Source organism: Balaenoptera acutorostrata, chromosome 10 (assembly GCF_949987535.1).
Source record: "Balaenoptera acutorostrata chromosome 10, mBalAcu1.1, whole genome shotgun sequence".
Classification (NCBI taxonomy): Eukaryota; Metazoa; Chordata; class Mammalia; order Artiodactyla; family Balaenopteridae; genus Balaenoptera; species Balaenoptera acutorostrata.
In genome coordinates this window covers 107392384-107412567 of record NC_080073.1, presented here as the reverse complement: position 1 = coordinate 107412567, position 20184 = coordinate 107392384, and the positions used below count along the sequence as shown (strand labels likewise).

The 20184-nt window shown below is 43.2% G+C and overlaps 1 protein-coding gene and 1 long non-coding RNA gene across 3 annotated transcripts in view; one reads left to right on the top strand and one right to left on the bottom strand.

Annotated features, from left to right (window-relative positions):
- LOC103018822 (uncharacterized) overlaps positions 1-16411 on the bottom strand; it is a 65160-nt gene extending 48749 nt beyond the window's left edge. The window contains exons 1-2 of the long non-coding RNA XR_450278.2: positions 15899-16411; positions 12828-13077 (exon numbers count right to left, since the gene is read on the bottom strand). This is a non-coding gene — a long non-coding RNA (uncharacterized LOC103018822). The remainder of the gene's footprint in view (positions 1-12827; positions 13078-15898) is intronic.
- Positions 16412-16466: 55 nt separating this feature from the next.
- The window catches only part of DUSP22 (dual specificity phosphatase 22), a 46924-nt gene continuing 43206 nt past the window's right edge, over positions 16467-20184 (top strand). The window contains exon 1 of one of the 2 annotated variants that reach the window (XM_057554666.1): positions 16467-16931. In XM_057554666.1, coding sequence (XP_057410649.1) covers positions 16911-16931 — 21 coding nt within the window. In that variant the 5' untranslated portion in view covers positions 16467-16910. The remainder of the gene's footprint in view (positions 16932-20184) is intronic. The other variant, XM_057554665.1, reaches the window with a different exon arrangement.

The window sequence follows — 20184 nt, the reverse complement described above, 5'->3', positions numbered from 1 at the left end:
ATTGTATTAGTTTTAGCTATACAACATAATAATTTGATATATGTATATATTGTGAAATGACATCACAATAAGCTTAGCTAACACATATCACCTCACATAGTTACGAATGTTTTCTTCTGTGATAAGAACTATTAAGATCGACTATCTTAGCAACTTTGAAATATACAGTATTAATAACTATAGTCACCATGCTGTTCATTATTATATCTACAGAACTTATTTATCTCATAACTGAAAGTTTGTACCTTTTGACCACCCTCACCTACTTCTCCCACGCCCACCCACTGCTTCTGGCAAATACCAATCTATTCTCCTTTTCTCTGAGGGTTTTTTTTTTTTTTTCCCCACATATAAGTGAGATCATACTGTATTTGTCTTTCTCTGCGTGACTTATTTCACTTAGCACAATGCCCTCAAGGTCCATCCATGTTGTCACAAATGGCAGGATTTTTTAATGGCTAAATAATATTCTATTATAGATATAGATCTATAGAATCACATTTTCTTTATCCATTGATCCATTAATGGACACTTAGATTGGTTCCCAACCTAGGCTATTTTGAAAATGCTGCAGTGAATATTGGGTGCAGCCATCTCTTTGAGACAGTGATATAGTGATTTCATTTCCTTCAGACATATACCAAGTAGTGGAATTGCTGGGTCATATGGTAGTCTTATTTTTAACTTTTTGAGGAAACTCCACACCATTTTCCACTGTGGTGTACCAGTTTACATTCCCACCGATGGTGCACAGGGATTCTTTTTCTTCACATCCTTGCCTGCATTTGTTATCTCTTATCTTTTTGATGACAGTCATACCAATATGTGTGAGGTGATAAATCATTGTGGTTTTGATTTGCATTTCTCTGATGATTAGTGATGTTAAGCATTTTTTCATGTACTTATTGGCCATCTGTATGTCTTCTTTGGAAAAATGTCTAGTTCTTTTGCCCACTTTGTAGTTCAGATTGTTTCTTTTTATGTTGTTGAGGTGTATGAGTTTTATATATTTGGATATTAACCCCTTATCAGATATATGATTTGCAAATATTTTATCCCATTCTGTATGTTACCTTTTTATTTAGGTGATGTTTTCCTTTGCTGTGCAGAAGCTTTTTAGTTTGATACAGTCTCATTTGTTTATTTTTGCTTTCGTTGCCTTTGTTTTTGGTATCAAATACAAAAAAAAATTTGTCAAGGCCTATGTCAAAGGGTTTACCCTCAGTGTTTTCTCCTAGGAGTTGTATCGTTTCAGTTCTTACGTTCAAGTCTTTAATCCATTTTGAGTTGATTTTCTTGTGTATGGTATAAGATAAGGGTCCAGTTTCATTCTTTGGCATGTGGCTGTCCAGTCTTCCAAACACCACTTATTGAAGAGACTATCTTTTCCCCATTGTATATTCTTGACTCTTTCATCATAAATTAATTGGCCATATGTGCGTGGGTTTATTTTTTGGCTCTATATTCTGTTCCCTTGATCTATGTGTCTGTTTTTATGCCTAGTCTATACTATATTACAAAGCCATAGCCTTGTAATATAGTTTGAAATCAGGAAGTGTGATGCCTCCAGCTTTGTTCTTCTTTCTCAAGATGGCTTTGGCTATTTGGGGTCTTCTGTGGTTCTATACAACTTCTAGAATTGTTTATTCTATTTCTTTGGGGAAAAAATGCCATTGAAATTTTGATAGGGATGACATTAAATCTGTACATTGCTTTGAGTAGCATGGACATTTTAACAATATTAATTCTTCCAATTTATGAGCACAGAATATCTTTCCATTTATTTGTGTCATCTTCAATTTCTTTTCTCCACGTCTTATAGTTTTCAGAATATAGGTCTTTCACCTTCCTGGTTAAATTTATTCCTACGTACTTTATTTTTTTTTGATACAATTGTAAATGGCATTCTTTTCTTCATTTGTCTTTCTGATAGTTCATTGCTAGTGTATAGAGATACAACTGACTTTTGTATATTGATTTTGTATCATGCAACTTTACTTGTTTATTAGTTCTAACAGTGTTGGTGGAGTCTTTTAGGATTTTCTACATATAATATTATGTCATCTGCAGATAGAGAGTTTTCCTTCTTTCTTTTCGATTTGGATGTCATTTATTTCTTTTTCTTCCCAGTTGCTCTGGCTAGGAATTCCAGTATTATGTTAAATAAAAGTGGCAAGAGGAGGCATCCTTGTCTTGTTCCTGAGCTTAGAGAAAAAGCTTTCAGCTTTTCACCATGGAGTATGATGTTAATAGAATCCTCCATATAGGTAAATAGTTTTGAGAGGGATAAACAGGCAACAGTAAAGGTTACCACTTCTGAAGTATTAGTGAAAAACCTTATTCATATGCTTCATATTTTTGGTAGAATCATCACTAGACATTTCTTGCATTAGCACATTACCTTTAGTTCTCACCAAATGAGTTAAATGAGATGTAAACATTAATTTAACTTAGTGAATATATTTCCATGTTATTTGGAAAAACTTCTGCCACTACACTGTGTTGGCCATCATTATCACATAATAAAATCATGACCCAGTCATCTAGTCAGAATTTCAATTTTTAAGTTTCATCCATATTTACTTTTTTAGCATTCACAGACATCACTTTGCTAAAGGTTCATCTAACAATTACCATTGCTCTAGAATAGTCTTCAATACACAGGGTTAGATGTCCAGGGTTAGGCCTTGTCTGCACTAAATGTCCCTGACTTCAGGGTCATAATTGATAAACTCAGGGGTGGGCATCTCACCTAACCTGGGCCAATCAAATTTTTTTCTCCCAGGGATTTAAAGTCTAGAAGTAAAAATGCAGATTTATATTAGGAGTTGTTGGAGGAGAGTCACATTATCGTATTATCTAGGGAAAAGCTTCACAAATCCCTCTTGCTCAGATCCTTGGAGACATGCTGGGAATTTCTCTTCTGACTATTGGTTGCTTTATTTTTCCTTTGATTCTGTGAGACAACTCATTGTTCATTGCCTACTCAAGAACCCTCCCCTATTCTTCTTTGCTTAAAACCCCCAGATATTTCCCATGATGGTCTCATGAGATGACTTATAATTGCTCTAAGACTTTCCAGACAATATAGTTCATCTTTGCCAGGTACTCTATTTTTTATCCTTTCTTGCAACAAGGGTGGCCACATGACCCTGTTCTGATCAAAGATACATAAGGAAGTTTGAAGGAGAGATTCTGTAGTAGCTCTCCCTCTGTTTTCTAACCTTGAAAGCAGACATAGTGCCTGGGACTGCAGCTACATCAGGAAGTCAAAACACTAAAGATCGTGGAGCGGAAAGATGAAAGAGGCCAGACCCTGATGGGCACCCAAACCCAATCTCACTGCCTCCAGACCCCATTCTATCACAGAAAAATAATTCCTATTTCTTTAACTCACTAGCAGTCAGGTTTTCTATTTGCAGCTTCAAACTTCTTAACAAATCTCTATGTATGGTAGGCAGAATAAATCAAAGATGTCCACATCCTAATCCCCTGTGAATATGCTGCCGCTTTACATGGCAAAATGCACTTTGCAGATGTGACTAAGGTGAAGAACCTTGAGATAGAGATATTATCCTGGCCCAGTCTAAACACGTGAATCCTTAAAAGTGGAAGACAATGAAAGAGTGGTTCAGAGAAACGCAGTGTGCAAAGGATTCAGGCTGCTAATGCTTTGAAGATGGAGAAAGCAATGTAGTGACCTCCAGAAGCTGGAAATGGCCCTCAACTTACAGCCAGCAAGAAAACAGGGACATAGGTTTTACGACTGCAGGGACTGAATTCTGCCAGCAGACCAATGAGGAGGAACCAGATTCTCCTCTACAACCTCCAGAAAGGAAGGCAGCCTGCCAACACCTGGATTCTAGCCCAGTGAAACCCATGTCAGACCCCTAATCTGCAGAACTATAAGCTAATAAATTTGTTTCGTTTTAAGCCACCAAGTTTGTGATAAATTGTTACAGCAGCAAGAGAAAATTAATTAACATAATATTCTCTCAGGAAATTCAATTTCTCTCCCCTAGAACTAGAAGAATTTTTGTAATTCAAGAATTTAGTTTTATAAAATTAAACCCGTACCTTCTCTGAGTTAAAAGGAAACTATGCTTTCCCGAGACTCTCAGACACGTGCCTGGCTGTGCCCAGTATTACCATTTTTTTGTTTTGGTTTGGTTTTTTGGGGTAGTCTATACTCTAAGAAGACAAGGAAATTTCTCTATTGCTCTCTGTTATTCTTCAGAATTATATCTGGAGTTGTGGTTCCTCTTTGTTGCTTCCTCCATCAACTTAGACAAACTCAGCCAAGCAGAGACAAATATTTAGCAGATGTTCTTCTTTTAGCAGAATTAGAATCACAGTAGATGTCTAGAAATGTAAGTGTGTGAAATAAAAAACAGTAAGTTCTAATCTGTGATTCTATTAATCAGTTCAATGTATGGAAAAAATTTTAATATTATTAAAAATTAAAAACTATTCTATTATTTAAAAAATGGTTGTTAGAAATCCATGCGGGCTTGCTCTGTAATTATCTCTAATGAAATACAGTGTTGTAAGTAAGTGTGCACAGTACAGAGAGAATTCACATTGGAGTAGCGGTTAAGTGCTGGTGCCCTGAAGCCACACCACCTGGTAGAAATACCACACTTTCCACTTACTCAGCACATGATTATGGGGAGTTACCCTCTTTTAACTTTAGTTTTTGGTCAGTTAAAATGGGAATCATAGAACCGTAAGCGTTAATAACCCATACTAATGCTGAAAAATTATTTGTTGTGTATGTAAAATTCAAATTTAATTTTTTTTTTTTCCTGACAACCCTACCCATACTTGAGCTGCCAAACATATGCAGAATAATTTGACTCCATGGGAAGAGGGGAAGCCCAGTCCTGGAGTCCCAGGCACACAGGACCCATCTGAGACTGAAGCTAGACCAGGACAACAAAGCATTCTCCTGTTTCCCATCACAAAGATAGTGAGCGCTAAGGAACAAGCCATGGCCGTCTACCACTGGGAGGTGACATATTTACACAGAATTTCTTTTATTGTTTTTGTGAAATTCAGATTTAGCTCTAGTTTTACTTGCTAAATCTGGTAACCCTAGTGTTGCAGTTCCCAGCCCTCTCCCAGTGGCAGGAGCCCTCCAAGGTACTGGTATGGGATCCTGGGCCAGGACTGTTTTCTGTCCCTCCCCCAAAGATAGATGGTTTTTATTTTTAATCTTTCCTCAGACACAACGCATGCTCCTTTGTGCATGTCCCTCTCCCAGGAACGTAAAGCTTTGGTCGCAAAGGGGAGAAAGGCCTGGATGGGACTCGGATTTCCCTGGGCTGGCAGCACTCCCCTCCTCCACGTCTGTGCCCCACAGGGGCTGCCTTCCACCTCCTACCCCCAGCCCCAGTCGCACCCATAGGGATCGGATGGAAGTCTGTGGGGAGGAGCCTGTGAGTGGGCACAGAGTCTCCTCATGCCACCTGGGGGCCTTTCACTCGTACTTGGCCTCTAGCAATCTGTTACCAAAATTTTAGCTCTTACCTACTTGTACGGTGCCCGATATCTTTTCCTGCTATGTTCTACCCTGGGTGGGCAAGTGCTTGTATCCTGTCTATCCTTGAAAGGGCCTACCTTTCCTTGGACTTGGGGCTATTTAGTTTACCTGTGACCTCAGGTCTCTGATGGGTTCAAGAAAAGTTATAATTATATAGTTTATCTAGTTTTTACTTGTTAGAGTAGGAGCAAAACTCCTCGTCTTCTGTATGTTTAGAACTCCTTGCCTTTCTATTTTTTATGTCTTAAGTGAAATTTCAATTAGGACATAACAAAGTACATAGTTTTTTTATTGCCATAAAGAAAATTCATGGTGCCTTATCTTTCTTATTATCCAAATATGTATTAGGGGCATTTGTTTGACCAACAGTATGTTTTTGCAAGGGACTTTTAGGAGGACCGAGGGCCATTTTTCAAGGAGGCTGTCTCTCTTTTCTACTACTTGGCACGAGAGGAATACCTGCTGACCATAATTAGGGTTGTCAGAACTACCAAGCCACTGAAGTTGAGGTGGATGATAAAATAAATCATTTCGAATTAAGATCTCATAAAACCATCTTTGGAGTCTCTTATTTAGAATACACAGGCATCTTTATGATCTTTACAAGTTTCGGTATTGCATAGTTCACTTCCTCATTATTTGTTGCCTATTGGAGCTCATTTGAAATGATACACTAGAAAGAGGCCTACTGCATGACATGTATAATTTGCTCTACCAGTGGGGCTTCAGAGTTGTTGCCTTTATCTGGCCCTTATTCCTATTATTATTTTCTATTGCTGACAACATAACTGGAATGTGATTTATGAGTAGCTTAGTCATCACGCTAGGGTTCAGTTGGAAAACTTGAGACATACCATGCCCATATTTAATTCCATCCTCTTTGGGTCACTCTTTTGTTTCATTTTTGTAACTCCATCAGCTATTCCTGGAAGACTCTATTTTATTCATCTTTCACTATTACCTTCCTATCTCCCAATACCTATTTTAGTACTTCATGTAAAATTGGAACAACAATTGTTTGTTTAAAAAATTATTGAAATAACATGCTTATAACTATGACCTAATCATGGTGGCATTTGCTTCTCTCTCAGAACAAAGGTAGGAAAAATAATCACTTTTTAGAGCAATCAAAATATTGTGATTTATGCTGTAAGATACAACAAAACTTAAGTAATCGTTGGGTTTTCTGTATTTTCTGGAGTAATTTAGCTCTGTATTTTCTACCTGGATAACCCAGAAGTATCTGAAACTCGGCATGCCCAGACAATAATCATCACTCTCCCACCAACCCTGTTCCTCCTCCTGTGTTCCCGCCCTTGTGAATGCCGCCACCATCTATACAGTTACCAAAGCTAGAAAGCTGGGGGTAACCCTTTGCTCTTCTCCCTTCCCAATTTCCTATGTCCAATTAATCTTCAAGTCCTACGAATTCTCCCTCTTCCCTTTTCCCCAACCAGCCCTTCTCTCCATCCCCTCTGCCAATCTTTATTTAAGGCTCTCATTATTTTTCACCAGGCAATGGCCTTCTAAGTGATCTCCCCATCTTCAGTCTCACCTACTAAAATATGGCATACTCCAAAAAGCCCTCAAGATGCTCATTCTAAAATCCAAATCCTGCAAAGGGTCCCCAGCATCTCTGAGAGGGAGTCTAAACTTCCTGGCATGGCATATGAAGGTGTCTTTAAACAGGCTCTGCCCCCCTTCCACTGATGTCTTGCCTCTCTCCACTTTGCATTCTATGTTGCTACCTTGGTAAACCACCTCAGGTCCCCAAAGGTGCCACAGTCTCTCTTGCCAACATGCCTTTGTGTCTATAACATCCTCTTTCGGAACTGTCCTTTATTCAGGCTTCATCATCTGGCTGATGGCTATCAGGGATGCAACCTGGACTGGTGGCTTCTGAGCCAGGCAGGCTTGAGTATGAAAACTGGCTTAGCCATTTGCTCAACCTCTTTGAGCCTAATTCTCTTATCTGTAAAAAGGGGAAAATAATACCAACCTTCCTGGACTGCTACGATGAACTAGAAATAATAAATAGAAAGGGTATGGTGGTAAAAACGACAACACACACAACGCATATTATGGTACAAGTAAGCTTCTAAGTACTTTATTCATATTAACTCATTTAGTATTCCACACTCAGTTCAAGAGTCACCTCCTCCATGAAGCCCTTCTTGATTTTTCAAAACTTGATGAGATGTCTTTGCTGATCATTTTCTATTTGTCCCCCAGAATCCATTCTTACCCTTCTCTGTCCTGCAAGTGCCCTGGGAGAGTGTACATGTGGAACAAACCACTTGGGCTCCTTTGCTGGCCTCCAGGTAGGTTTATTTTTTAAGTGAGATCAGAGAGCAGTTGGAGAGAGAGGCTAGGGTATCTCTTCCCCATGGCCTCCCTGACAAAGTCATGGTTCTGGCAGTGGCTGCTTCCTTCTCTGTATTAGTTTGCTAGAACTGCTGCCATAACAAAGTACCACAGACTGGACAGACAACATCTGTTATTTCTTTTAACAGCAGAACATTATTGTCTCACAGTTCTGGAAGCTGGAATTCCAAGACCAAGGTGCCAGCAGGGTTGGTTCCTCCTGAGGCCTCTCTCCTTGGTGTGTAGACAGCCGTCTTCTCCCTGTGTCCTCATAAGGTCTTCCCTTCGTGTGTGTCTGTGTCCTAACCGCCTCTTCCTTATTAAGATACGATGCTTATTTTTATAGAAAAGGAGAGCCAGCTAAGGCAGTTCTGAGTGCCCTCCTCTAAGTTCCAAAAAGCAAGTTTTACAAACTCAGAGTGTATCATATTACATGGAAATTATTTATGTGTAAGTCCCTATTTCCAATGAACTTATAAATAATGTGAGTTAAGTGTGGGGCAGTTTTGTTTTTATTTCTGTATCCTCAGCTTCTGGCACAATGCCTAGAACATAGTAGGTTTTCAATAAATGTTGGTCGAATGAATAAAAATGTCACCTTAATGCTTGGAAATGGGGTTGCAAAAGGATATCTAAGGCCATGTTACCTGGGGAGCAGTAACTAGGCTGAGGAACAGTAGGCGGTGAGGGGGATTTAAGAGGAGAAAGAAGATGCTCAATTAAAGCATTTATGTACCCAAACGCTCCACTTCATGAAAATCTAACTGCTTTTAGGAAACTGTCCATTTTCCTTGAAACAAGTACTCTTTCAAGCATTGTGATCTCGTCAATTTAATATTATAAGAAAAATCTATTAGGCTCTCATGGTTACTCTGAGATAGTTTCTAGGGAAAATATTCAAATTGAACCTAACACAACTACTGATTTGTTTTAGGGAAGATCAATATGCATTTTTCTTCAGGGAGAAATACTGACATTGACTTTTCTTTAGCCAATACTTCCCTTCTGGAAAGTAGCAGCTGCTCTAACTGTTGAGGAGAGACCAGCTTCTGCCACATAGAAGCAGCTGAAGACAGCCTGGCTCTGTCCAGTAATGGGAGACAGCTGCTCCTTTTCAACATTTCACACCTGGAACTATTTGTAAATAAAGAGGAAGGTGCTTAAATAACTATTAAGTATTTTTTCTTATTTAAAGCTAATGTGTATTTCCCCAAAATATATCATAGATCGAGGGTAACCAGCTGTCCTGGATTGCCAAGGATTAAAGGGCTTCCGGGGACACAGGACTTCCAGTTCTAAAATGAGGGAAATCCTGGGCAAACTGGGACAAGATAGTAACACTCATGACAGATGCTTTATACTGAGTGAAAGGACCAAACTGTCCCCTCTTTTTTATGTGATCACTAAACATTTTAGAAATAAGAAATTTCATAAAATTAAAAAGAACAGAAAGTGACTGATACAAACTAAAACCACATATTTTTTTAGGAAATAGGTAAAGAGGGCTAAGGGATTATTATCTTAACTCAGTGAAACTTTACACTTAACAACTAGAAGAGAGCATGGTCTGTTTCAAGGTAGTTCTGCCTACCACAGAGTAGACATTTTACCTCTGCAGCCCTATCTTAGCCAGATATGTAATTCTGGAGATCAGAATCAACACTTATACTGACTCTGAAGTCCTAGAGTTACTATTACTCAAGGAAAAAAACCACACACATACCTTTATACCAAAAAGAAACTTCATACATGGCTTGAATAAAATAACCACAAAGCAGAGAGCTTCCTGCCCCATTTGCTTGGTTGTTATGACTGCAATGAAAATAGTGAGATTTTAAAAGCAAAAGTTCACCTTAAATTGTACATTTTTTTATTATATTCAATATCTTGCAATAACCTATAATGGAAAATAATCTGAAAATGTGTAATTGGGTTTCCCTGGTGGCGCAGTGATTGAGAATCTGCCTGCCAATGCAGGGGACACGGGTTCGAGCCCTGGTCTGGGAAGATCCCACATGCCATGGAGCAACTGGGCCCGTGAGCCACAATTACTGAGCCTGCGCGTCTGGAGCCCGTGCTCCGCAACAAGAGAGGCCACGACAGCGAGAGGCCCGCGCACCGCGATGAAGAGTGGCCCCCGCTCGCCGCAACTAGAGAAAGCCCTCGCACAGAAACGAAGACCCAACACAGCCAAAAATAAAATAAATTAATTAATTTTTTAAAAATGTGTAATATATATAACTGAATCACTTAGCTATACACATGAAACCAACACAATCTTGTAAATGACTACACTTCAAAAAATTATACACATTTTTAAAAGCACTGCAGTGAGGAAAGATGTCCACATACCATACTGTCTTATATATCAATTATCTATCTCTCTAACCAACCACTGCACTTGCCCTTGGGCTGCCTTACAAAACCTTGACAAGCAGGAGAGGAGACCGCTATTTAAAGTCACAAAGTTTTCTATGTTTAGAGACAGAGGTCTCACATCACCTTGAAGACAAACTGTGCCTTTGAAAGGGTAAAAGCACCATCATGGACCCTTTAATTACAAGAGAGGTAAAGTAAGCATTCCCTTGTATTCTGGAGCAGAATGGGGGAGAAACTGATGCCATTATAAAGCCAAATATAAATGTTTTTAGATTGAGAGATTGCTCTAGTCTGTACAGTATGCAAGTTGTGTGCTGGTGAATCAGGGCGAGCATTGCCTCAGACTTTCCTGCCCTCTTTCAGGGGTTACTGGATGTATGAGAGGTGAAAGAGAAACACACCCTAACTTCCTGTGAACTGAATACACCTCGTGCTACAGTGGCTTGATCCTCCTTGCAGCACTTGCTCCTGTGCTAGTGGTTGTCTACGCAGATCTAGAGTTGAAGCCCTGCATAGAAAGGACACACAGGTATGACAGAGATGGTAAAAAGTGCAGGCCAACTAGCACTGGAAAGGTGCTAGTCTTTGAAGAGCAATATGCAGCTCTGAGTGAAACTGTCTTGTCTGGGTGGAGGCAGGTGGTCTCCTGCAGACCAAGAGATGGTCAGTGAGAAAACACAAATGCCCTGCCGTGGATAAGAAAGAAAATGACCCTGATCTATTGTCTAGCCTGAGTAGCACTTTATGTATAATGGTCTTTCTGTAATTCACAGGGTTTTAATGATGAATGCCAAATCAAAATAATGATAAATATTAACAAATTGTCCAACAAGGTGTTGAACAATGACACCATTATGTCATATGAAATGGACTTCCCCTCTCACAATCAGTGAAATTTCTCTTGGGACATTCCATCCTCTGAGGAAACCCCCTTCTCCCTCCAGCCCCCTACCCAGACACTTTTTAATGTCTTCAGATCTAGTTCAATTTCTGTTTCACATAAAAGGGGGAAAAAAACAAACAGAGTAACCAACATGAAGCTCTTCAGTAGGAAAGAACTCTAAAGTAACATTCAGCAGACGGGGGTCAGTTTCCCTAAGGAGAGCTGCCCTTGCCCAGCTGTTTCTCAGAGCTGGGGCTTCTCTTGCCATCTTCTCTTGTGTCTTCACTTCAGGGCTGCCCCCAACCACCAAAGGCATCTGAAGAAGCAGAAGTACGCCTCCAAGAGGGCAGCTGGGCATGCAGGTGTGGTAAATGCAGACAGATCCTCTGACCAGGGACACTTAGGGACTATCCCACTCTCCACTAGATTGCAGGCCATGTGGTCACTTTGAATAGGGTTTTAGGAAGATCTGGAGACCGTGAAAACAGTACTACAGGGAAGTACTTGGTGTGTGTCCTTGCCCCCAGATGAGCTAGAATAAAAAGCAAGGCCCAAGTTGTATCTTATGCCAGCCTTGTCACACACAGATGGAAAGGACAATTATTCTACTGAATCTAAAATACATTAGTTGTTCAGATTTTGTCAGCTGTTTTGGGCTGGGATCATCAACCATGAAAGGTTTCCGGTTTTTTCACCATAAAAAGTTTTAAAGGACCTGTTTGTTGTCTCAGGTAGACCTTCCTTAGTAGAGAGAGGGAAGTACATAGGTGGAGTCAACCCATTCCAGATAAGAAAAAGAACCATAGCCAACCTGCAAGACGATGTCCATAAACCAGGAATGCTTTCCCAACCAAAGCTCAAAGAACAGCATGATGTCAAGGGCAGAATTACAGAAAGTGCTGGGCTCTGCCAACCACAGCTATGGCTGCAAATCAAGAGGAAGGGTACGGCAATACACGGAAACACTGTGTTCAATCTCTCTCTCTCTCTCTCTCTCTCTCTCTCTCTCTCGTCTTTCTGTCTCTGTCTCTCTCTCACCAGTATATACTGCATCAGTTTCAAAAACAAAGCACAAGAGGACTTTGGTCACTCCTAGATTACAGCCATCCCACATGGAAATTGCATTGCTCTAGAAAAGGCAGGCTAAGTAGATACAGCATTGATAGAGTATCTGGCATATAAAGGGATGAATTATTTGTGAACCTTACATCTGGATAAATGCAACAATCTCCCAGTTGTGTTTTCTCTCCTTAATCAACAAACATCTGAAAGCTTCCCCACATAGTAGGGGCTATTTCAGGTGCTGGATACTAAGATTGATGACAACTTGTCCCTGCCCTCATGAAGCTTACAATTCTGGAAACTAGGTATACTGACAACACACAGGTATACATGCTACAACCTGTAGGCTGACAGTAGTGTCACCTCCCTCCAGTCTTTAGGGACCCGGGCTCTGTCTTATTCCCCCTTTGCCTGATACTCTGCCCTATAATCTGCCTCACAGCTCCATTCCTCCACAACCAGCCTTGCCTCTGCCAACCCAGCTGGGAGCTCTACATGTCAACGTAATTTCTTGATCCCCAACTACATGCCTGCTGGCGTCTCTCCACTTACCTCCTCCCAGACTCTCCACCACGTCTCTCTGCCCTGCTTACCTACCTGGGTATTCATTCCTCCTGCTGTCTTCCCCTGACGCCACACTCTCCAGTTGTCCGCGCTCTGAGATCTGAGGTCCCCAAACCTCTTAAGTGGAAGGAGGAAACCAAGTTCATACTCAGGAGACTGCTTGGAGGGCTGGAAATTAGTGGCCTTTCAGACGCTGAGGTCACTGTAGGGGCCATGCTCACGGTCAGGCTGCTCGTATGGCCCCAAGCAGTCAACTGGATACGTACTCTCTTTTTGGACAGTTCTGGAGAAGCAGAGAAAAATGTTTTGTGCTTTTGCTTCAGTAGTTATAGACTCTTTTTTCTTTTTACTTATTTCCACAATTCATTAGGTTCTAGCTTTTTTTTTTTTAACTTTCAGTCATGTTTTGGCTAGATTAGCTCTTCACCTTAACTTCTTGTTCTTAATTTGTTCTAATTGGACCGTGTGGCCTGAGGATTCTGCAGAGGGCTAACATCACCTATTAGTGTACATTTAAGTGGTTATCAAGTGAGAGAAAGAGAGACGGAAAGAGACACACAGAGAAAGAAATTTCGTCCCTAAAAGATCTCATCCCTATGGGCCCACTGCACAAACAGCACCGGCAGCAGCTGCATTTGCTCTCCAAGGGCTGCAGACATTTCTGATCATCGTGACTGAGGGGTGCCACTGGCGTCCAGTAGTAGAGGCCAGCGGTACTGCTAAACATCGTACGATGCACAGGACAGCCCCACAAGAAAAAAAGAAAAGAGATCTAGCCCCAAATGTCAGCAGTGCTGAGGCTGAGACACTTCAGATTACAGTATGTTCAAAAGGCCAAGGAAGATCACTTAGCTACTTCCCACTTGGGCCAAGGTTTATCTCAATTCTCTGAATTATCAGCAACACCCGTAATGACTTGGCTGGCTCTAACTGCTGAACTTCTGCTTGTGGGCTTTTACACACTCCCACCTTAAAGTTCAAAGTTATTGCTCACTAAACACACCACTAACTGGTTATCCTTAACCACATGCGTATGGTCCCTGCTGGCCCACGTGACTAGTAACCATTCCGCACTGTGCACACATGAAAGCTTTATTTGTTTGGGAGTTGCTGCCAAAATTTGTGGTGTTGGCTGTGCTGAGACACAGGAAAACAGCAGGAAGAAAAGTAGAAGTAAAAATCTTACATGGAGTGAAATTCCACTAGGCTTATGATGCCTTAACAATTTTACGAATAAGACAATGCAAGTGAATAGATTCTACTCTAAACGTGAAGCAAGCCAGCTTCGTCTAGGAGTCTTCTTCCCTCCTTTGTTTCCATTATCAGCAGCTATAAAGAATAAACGAGGAAGACAGGGAGGAGCTTGGAAATGAGTCACCTGTTCAGCATGAGAGCTGAACCTGGAAATCTCTGCGGTGGTGCTATGAAAATTAAAAGAGAAAACCAGGACATGTCAAAACGGATCAGACTTTCTCTTTTCCTTTTCTTTAGTCACAGAATTGCAACACATGACAATGATAATTTTTGGGTTATGATGCAGGGAGTTGGGGTTAGCTTCAAGGATAAGGTGGACGGGAGTGCAGGGAGATAGAGTCCCTTATGGAAAACTTTCCCGACACACCACGCACGCACAGACACACGCACGCACAGACGCACGTGCACACACATGCACACAGACACACACACAAATACAGACACACAAACGCACACACACGCACACGCCATAGCTGGTTCTGAGCTTAGGAGAGCTTGTTAAGCAGATGGTCTGAGCTAGAAAAATAAGTTTATAAGAAATGAATAAGAGAAAGAAAATGTTCCAAATGGATGGCAGAAGAAAAACTGGGTATGGCTCTGTCATTTATGGCCAAATACTAACTCAAGAATTGTTCATGTTTTCGAAAGTTCATCTCAACTGGAAGCAACAACAGCACAAGCAGAGGAGGGAAATACAATCGTTCACTGATTGCAATCGTTCACTGATTGCTGGCTAGGACCTTTGAAAATTCACAGTCCAATGTTCTATTTTAAGGAGGAAAAAATGGTTCAGAAAAGTCGATCATCTTGCCCAATAGCTCTCTGAGATTTAGGAACACAGGTTGGTCTTGGGATTCCCCAGGCAGCCCGCTAACCATGCTGTGCTGTCCATAAGCAGGAAGGAAGTAAAAGTAATGACGGTGAGGAGCAGAGTAGGTGGGCCGTCCAGGTGACTGGGAGGTGGGAGGGCAAAGAGGACGTGAAGGTGGGAGGGAAGGAACACCCCAGAAGCAAGGGACAGGAAGGGGCCTATCCTACCCACGGGGGACAATCTGGGTGCACACCAAGGGGGGCTTCCTACACAGGGGGCTCTGGTACCTGTCGTGGCCCAGAAGACATCAACAAGGAGGGAAATGACTAAGATGGAGTCTGCAAGTTCTTTTCAAAATGTCAGCATTCCTTAGAACCTCACTACTGTTTCCTCAGTCTTCTGGAATTTGTGAATTTATTCCACAAATATTTACTGAACACCTATTTTGTGCCAGGCCCTGGCCCTGGCCATGTGGCTGCAGCAGTGAGTAAGACAGACAAGGTCCTTTTCCTCTGCAGGATGCTTTCTAGTGAGGTAGATAGCAAATAAATACGAGAATGTCCACTCGTCTTAAGTGCTATGAAGAAAACAATACAGAGTGATATGATGGTGACTGGAGGACCTCCTTTAGATTGGGTGGTCAGGAAAAGCCTCTTTGAGGAGGTGACATCTGGGCTGGGAGCTTGAAGAGAAGAGCCAGCTAGGGACTGAGATGGCTGGGAGGAGAGCACAGCCCACACAAAGGCTCAAGGCCATGGTCAAGTGATCAAGCGCCAAGGGTGGCACGTTCAAGGAACACGCAGAAAGTCTGTGTGGCTGCGACTCGGGAAAGAAGGAGGAGCAGATGCAATGAGGTCATCGGAGGCGAGCCCGGCCATATCAGAATGAGGCATCCGTTCATTTAACAAATAATTATCAGGCACCCGCGACGTGCAGGGCATCGCTGAGGGCATAAAAATGAAACGGCTAAACGCCGAGTTCAAGGATTCTGTCCGCAGGGAAGAAGTCAGGAGTTTAGTAAGGGTGACAGAATACTTACACAATTCTGCTACAGGTTAGAAAGTATTCCACTCCAGGCAGAACCACATCGCAGACATTACCGTGTTGCTTAGCAAGGAAAGGGGCTTTCCGGAAGCAACTGTATCAACATACCCATGCAGCTACCAGAGCCAGTTTATAATCTGAAGGGGACGCACTGGCCGTCCAAAGTCACGGTATGACGTCTGACATCCGGACATCTGCTCCGCCAGGGTCGGGAGGTTAGGTCATCCCAGAGATGAGTCACCGAGCCCACCTTTCTGCACCGGGTGAGCCTTCTCGCTCTCCGTGGGTGCGGCAGGGCCGTAGGAATCCCCCCACCCGGCCTAAATCGGCAGCACTCAGAAAACCCAGGCCGGGGAGCCTGCAAGACCAAGGCTTCGATTAGCACCTGATTCACCCAGGCAGTCAAGGCAGGGCGGCGACTGCTGGTAACAGGCCCCCAGTGGCCCGGGGGAAAGGCCTGCGGGAGTTTTGGTGACCCTGAGCCCGGGGGAGCGACCCGCGACACGCCTCACCGCGTAGGGGCTGCGCCTGCGTGACCACCGGCCCCGCCCCGCCTCGGAACGCGCAGGGCGACGGCGGCCGGGGCGGGGGTGCGCGTGCGCCCTGGGCCCGGGCCCCCGAGGAGCCAGGATCCTGGCGGCCCCCGCTCCCCGGAGTCATGTCCCTGCGCCCCGGCCCCCGGGAGACATAACCCCTGCGCCCCGGCCGGGCCCCTAGGAACCGCGTCCACAAGTCCCGGGGGTCGGCGTGGCAGGCGCCGGGCTCACTCCGGGAGGGGGCGGGCGCCGCGAGCCCCTTCCCGCAGGGGCGCCTGTGCCGCTGCCCGGCGGCCGGGGAGCCCGGGGGCCGCGGGGGGCAGGAGCGCAGCGGACAGAGAGGCCTGGGCGCCGCCGGCCCGTGTTGCTGTTTACGCTGCGGGCGCGCAGTGCCCGCTGCTTCCCCGCCCGCTCCAACATGCCCTCAGTGCGCCTGCCGCCGCGCCCCGGGCGCTAGACCGCGCGGCCGCCATGGGGAATGGGATGAACAAGGTAACGTGGCCCTCGTCCCTGCCCTCTGCCTCCACTCCTCAGCCCGCCTGCCGGGGCTTTGCCGGCGAGGGGAGCCCTGCGCGCCCCCGGGCCCCCGAGAGGCGGGGGCCGCCGCGTGCCTGCGTCTGCGAGGCCCCCGGGCCCCGCCGCTTCCGGCTTGTGGCTGAGAACTCGCCGTGCCCTTTAGCGGCGCCGGCGCTTGTTCTGCCCCGACCTGGGCTGAGCTCGCAAGGATTGTGGTTTCTGCCTTTTCTCCCCTCCCCTCACCCCCAGACTCGGCTCTTGAAGCATCACCACCCATATCATTACTAAAGTGGAGTAGATCAGTGTCTTCTCTTTCGTAATTTCCTCTTCCCAGATTTTTTTTTTTTTTTCCGTGTGCGCAGATAACTTTTTCTTGTGGACAGAAAAGTTGACAGAGACCTAAATACTGAGGTGCTTTTAGTTCCCTGGGGGGCGGGGTGGGGGCGGGTGGTGAGAGCACAGATTCAGAGCTGATTTATCCGGATCGTGTCTTTCCTGCCGGCGGAGGGGACCAGATTCCAGCTCTTACAGTTGAGAGTTGCCTGGGGTGTATTCATGTCAAACGCAAGGTTAAGGAGTTTTTGATCTGGTACTGCTGGTTTAAAGAAAAGACTTACAAAACTTTTTTTTTTTTAAAGCCCTCATCTTCACGGGTCTTTGAAATGGTCCTGGATCAGAGATTAGTCTCTGGTCTGCTTCTCTTCCCTGGTGTATTCCACTCACCGGCGTCTCCGCGCACTTTCAGCTTCCCTACTGGGTGGGTATAAAGCTGATTTGTCAGCCCTGGGGTTCTTTCAGCTGGAGTGTTAGCAGTCCAGGCAGGTAGGAAAGGTACCCACTTAACTCTTCACCTGCCACATCAAGTTCACTGTCATGGAGACTCAGTTTATATAAAAGGGCGATTGTGTGGTTTAGGCCTGCGTACCTGAGGTCTTTTGGTAACCAGAATTGTATTCCTTGTGAGGGCTTTTTTGGTGGGAAGGGTGGGTGGAAAGTGACTCTTTCTTTCTTGGATAAGTACTCGCAGTATGTTATGTCCCCATTAGCACTAGAATCCGTCAGCCCCATGTGCTTCTGCTTTTTTAATGCAAACAGAACAATAAAGGGGCTTCTGCGAGTTTGTGGGCTCTGTTTGCCTTCCCATTAGTTGTGGTCACACCTCAGCTTTACTTTGTTTTTTTCGTACAGTTATTTCCACTTGAGGTGTTCACTCTCCACCTCTTTCAGCATTTAATTTGTAATATTTTTCTATTATAACTCAAAGAACGTGTTTAGGAATACAAATCATTGCCTAAGTGTTCAAAATTAATTGCAGGCTTTTCAGCAAAAGCAGTCATATTCATATCATGATTTTTACCTTTCAAAGAAAGCACTACATTTCTTGATGATGTCATTCTCATGACCATCTTATATTGTAAGTAGAGCCACTATCTCCAATGTAGAGACGGGGAAACATACAGACAGACAGATTTAGAGACACCATTAAATCAACGAATTGTTATTGTGTACTTACTATTAGCCAGGTGCTGTACTGGTTGAGGGGGCTAGGGGAGGTGCAATGGTAAAAAACACAGAGGTCTTTCACAGAACCTTCAATATAGACCAACAATTGCCCAATAGAAATATAATGTGAGCTATATATGTAATTTAAATTTTTCTAGTAGCCACATTAAAAAAGTAAAAAGAAACTAATTTTAATAATATATTTAACTGAAATATGTTGAGAATATTGTTGTTTTCAGCATTTAACCAGGATAAAGTTACTTTTAGAATGGTTTGTATATTTTTTTTTGTACTAAGTCTTCAAAGTCTGGTGTGTATTTGATACTTAAATCACATCTCATTTGGGATTAGCCACATTTTAAGTACTCAAAGCCACTGTGGCTAATGGCTACTGTATTACACAACATGGGTTGTGTGAGTGTGTGTGTGTTTGTGTGTTTGAGAAAGAGAGAGAAACAAACACAAGGTGGGGAGGAGTGGAGGCTCCAGAGGATAAGGTAGGCAATATTTCGAGAGTCGGGTAAGTAGATGGGATGAGTACAACCTAGAAGCAGCATTCAGTCCAGGCCAAGGATCATGCTGGAGAAAAGATGTTTAAGCTGAGATCTGAAGAATTGCTCTAAGTTGCAAGGTTATTTAGTGGCAAAGTAGATTGCTGGAAGCGAGAAATTAAAAGGCTTAATTAGAATTTGCTCATGTGTTAGTGTGTGACTTGGAACTAGGCTTCATTTTTTCTGTTAAAAAAAAAAAAGAATGGTTGATTTGCAGACCTCGTGGAATTAGTATAAGGTGCTAGCCATAGAAGTGCTTTTCTAAGAACATTTATAGATAAAAACGCAATGCCTTTGGAACTGAAAACTTTATTTGCTGTGTGTGTGCCCTGAAGTGCCTGGGAAAAGATTTATTTCCAGTCTCACAAAAGTCGGTCATCCTTGGCAAAAGGAAACTTATCAACTAAACAATGCAGCAGTTTTTGAACACAGCAGTTTTTCTGAATACAGCAGTTTTTATTTCTATTCTATGTCCTCGTGGAAGATCTTCTCATCAATACGCCCCAGTCTCCTGTGTGGCAGAATATCATGCCCATCTCAGTTAGGTGTACACAGCGTGCTACTTGGGGAGTGTTAGGGGAAGAAGCATCTGTATTCTGGCCCATGAAAGATGATGAGGAAACAGAGAAGAGAATACAGCAGTTGTAATCTTTTTTTTTTTTTGAGCCTCATACGACGTGCCTGCAGTTTATAAAATCTAAGCCTCACTGTAGCCCCAGGAGTCAGTCTGTCTTATCTTACTCTCTGTGCAGATTAGGAAATGGAGACTCGAGAAGTAGCATGTCTAAGGTCCTAATGCTAGGAAGTGGCAGAGCTGGGTTTTGAACCCAGTTCCCACTGATGTTGAAGATAGTAGAAGTCTTTTCTTTGAACTAGAATACCAGTTCATTCCAAGTGATTTCTAAAGACAGTGAAGAAAGCTCCCCAGAGTCCCAAATTAGTTGCAAAATAGGAAAAGCCATCTCCTCTCTCCCTTCATGTTTGATATTGATAAGGAGGAGAGGGTTAAGTCAGGCAACTACAACTATTTTTTCATTGTTTTTTGTGCAGTTTCCAAATAGATCCTCTAAAGTGACCAAAATTATAGTCACTAATGAACTTACAGTGTGCCAAGGCCTGTTTTGAGACTTCACCACATGGAGTAACTCATCGAATCCCCACCGCAACTCCACGAA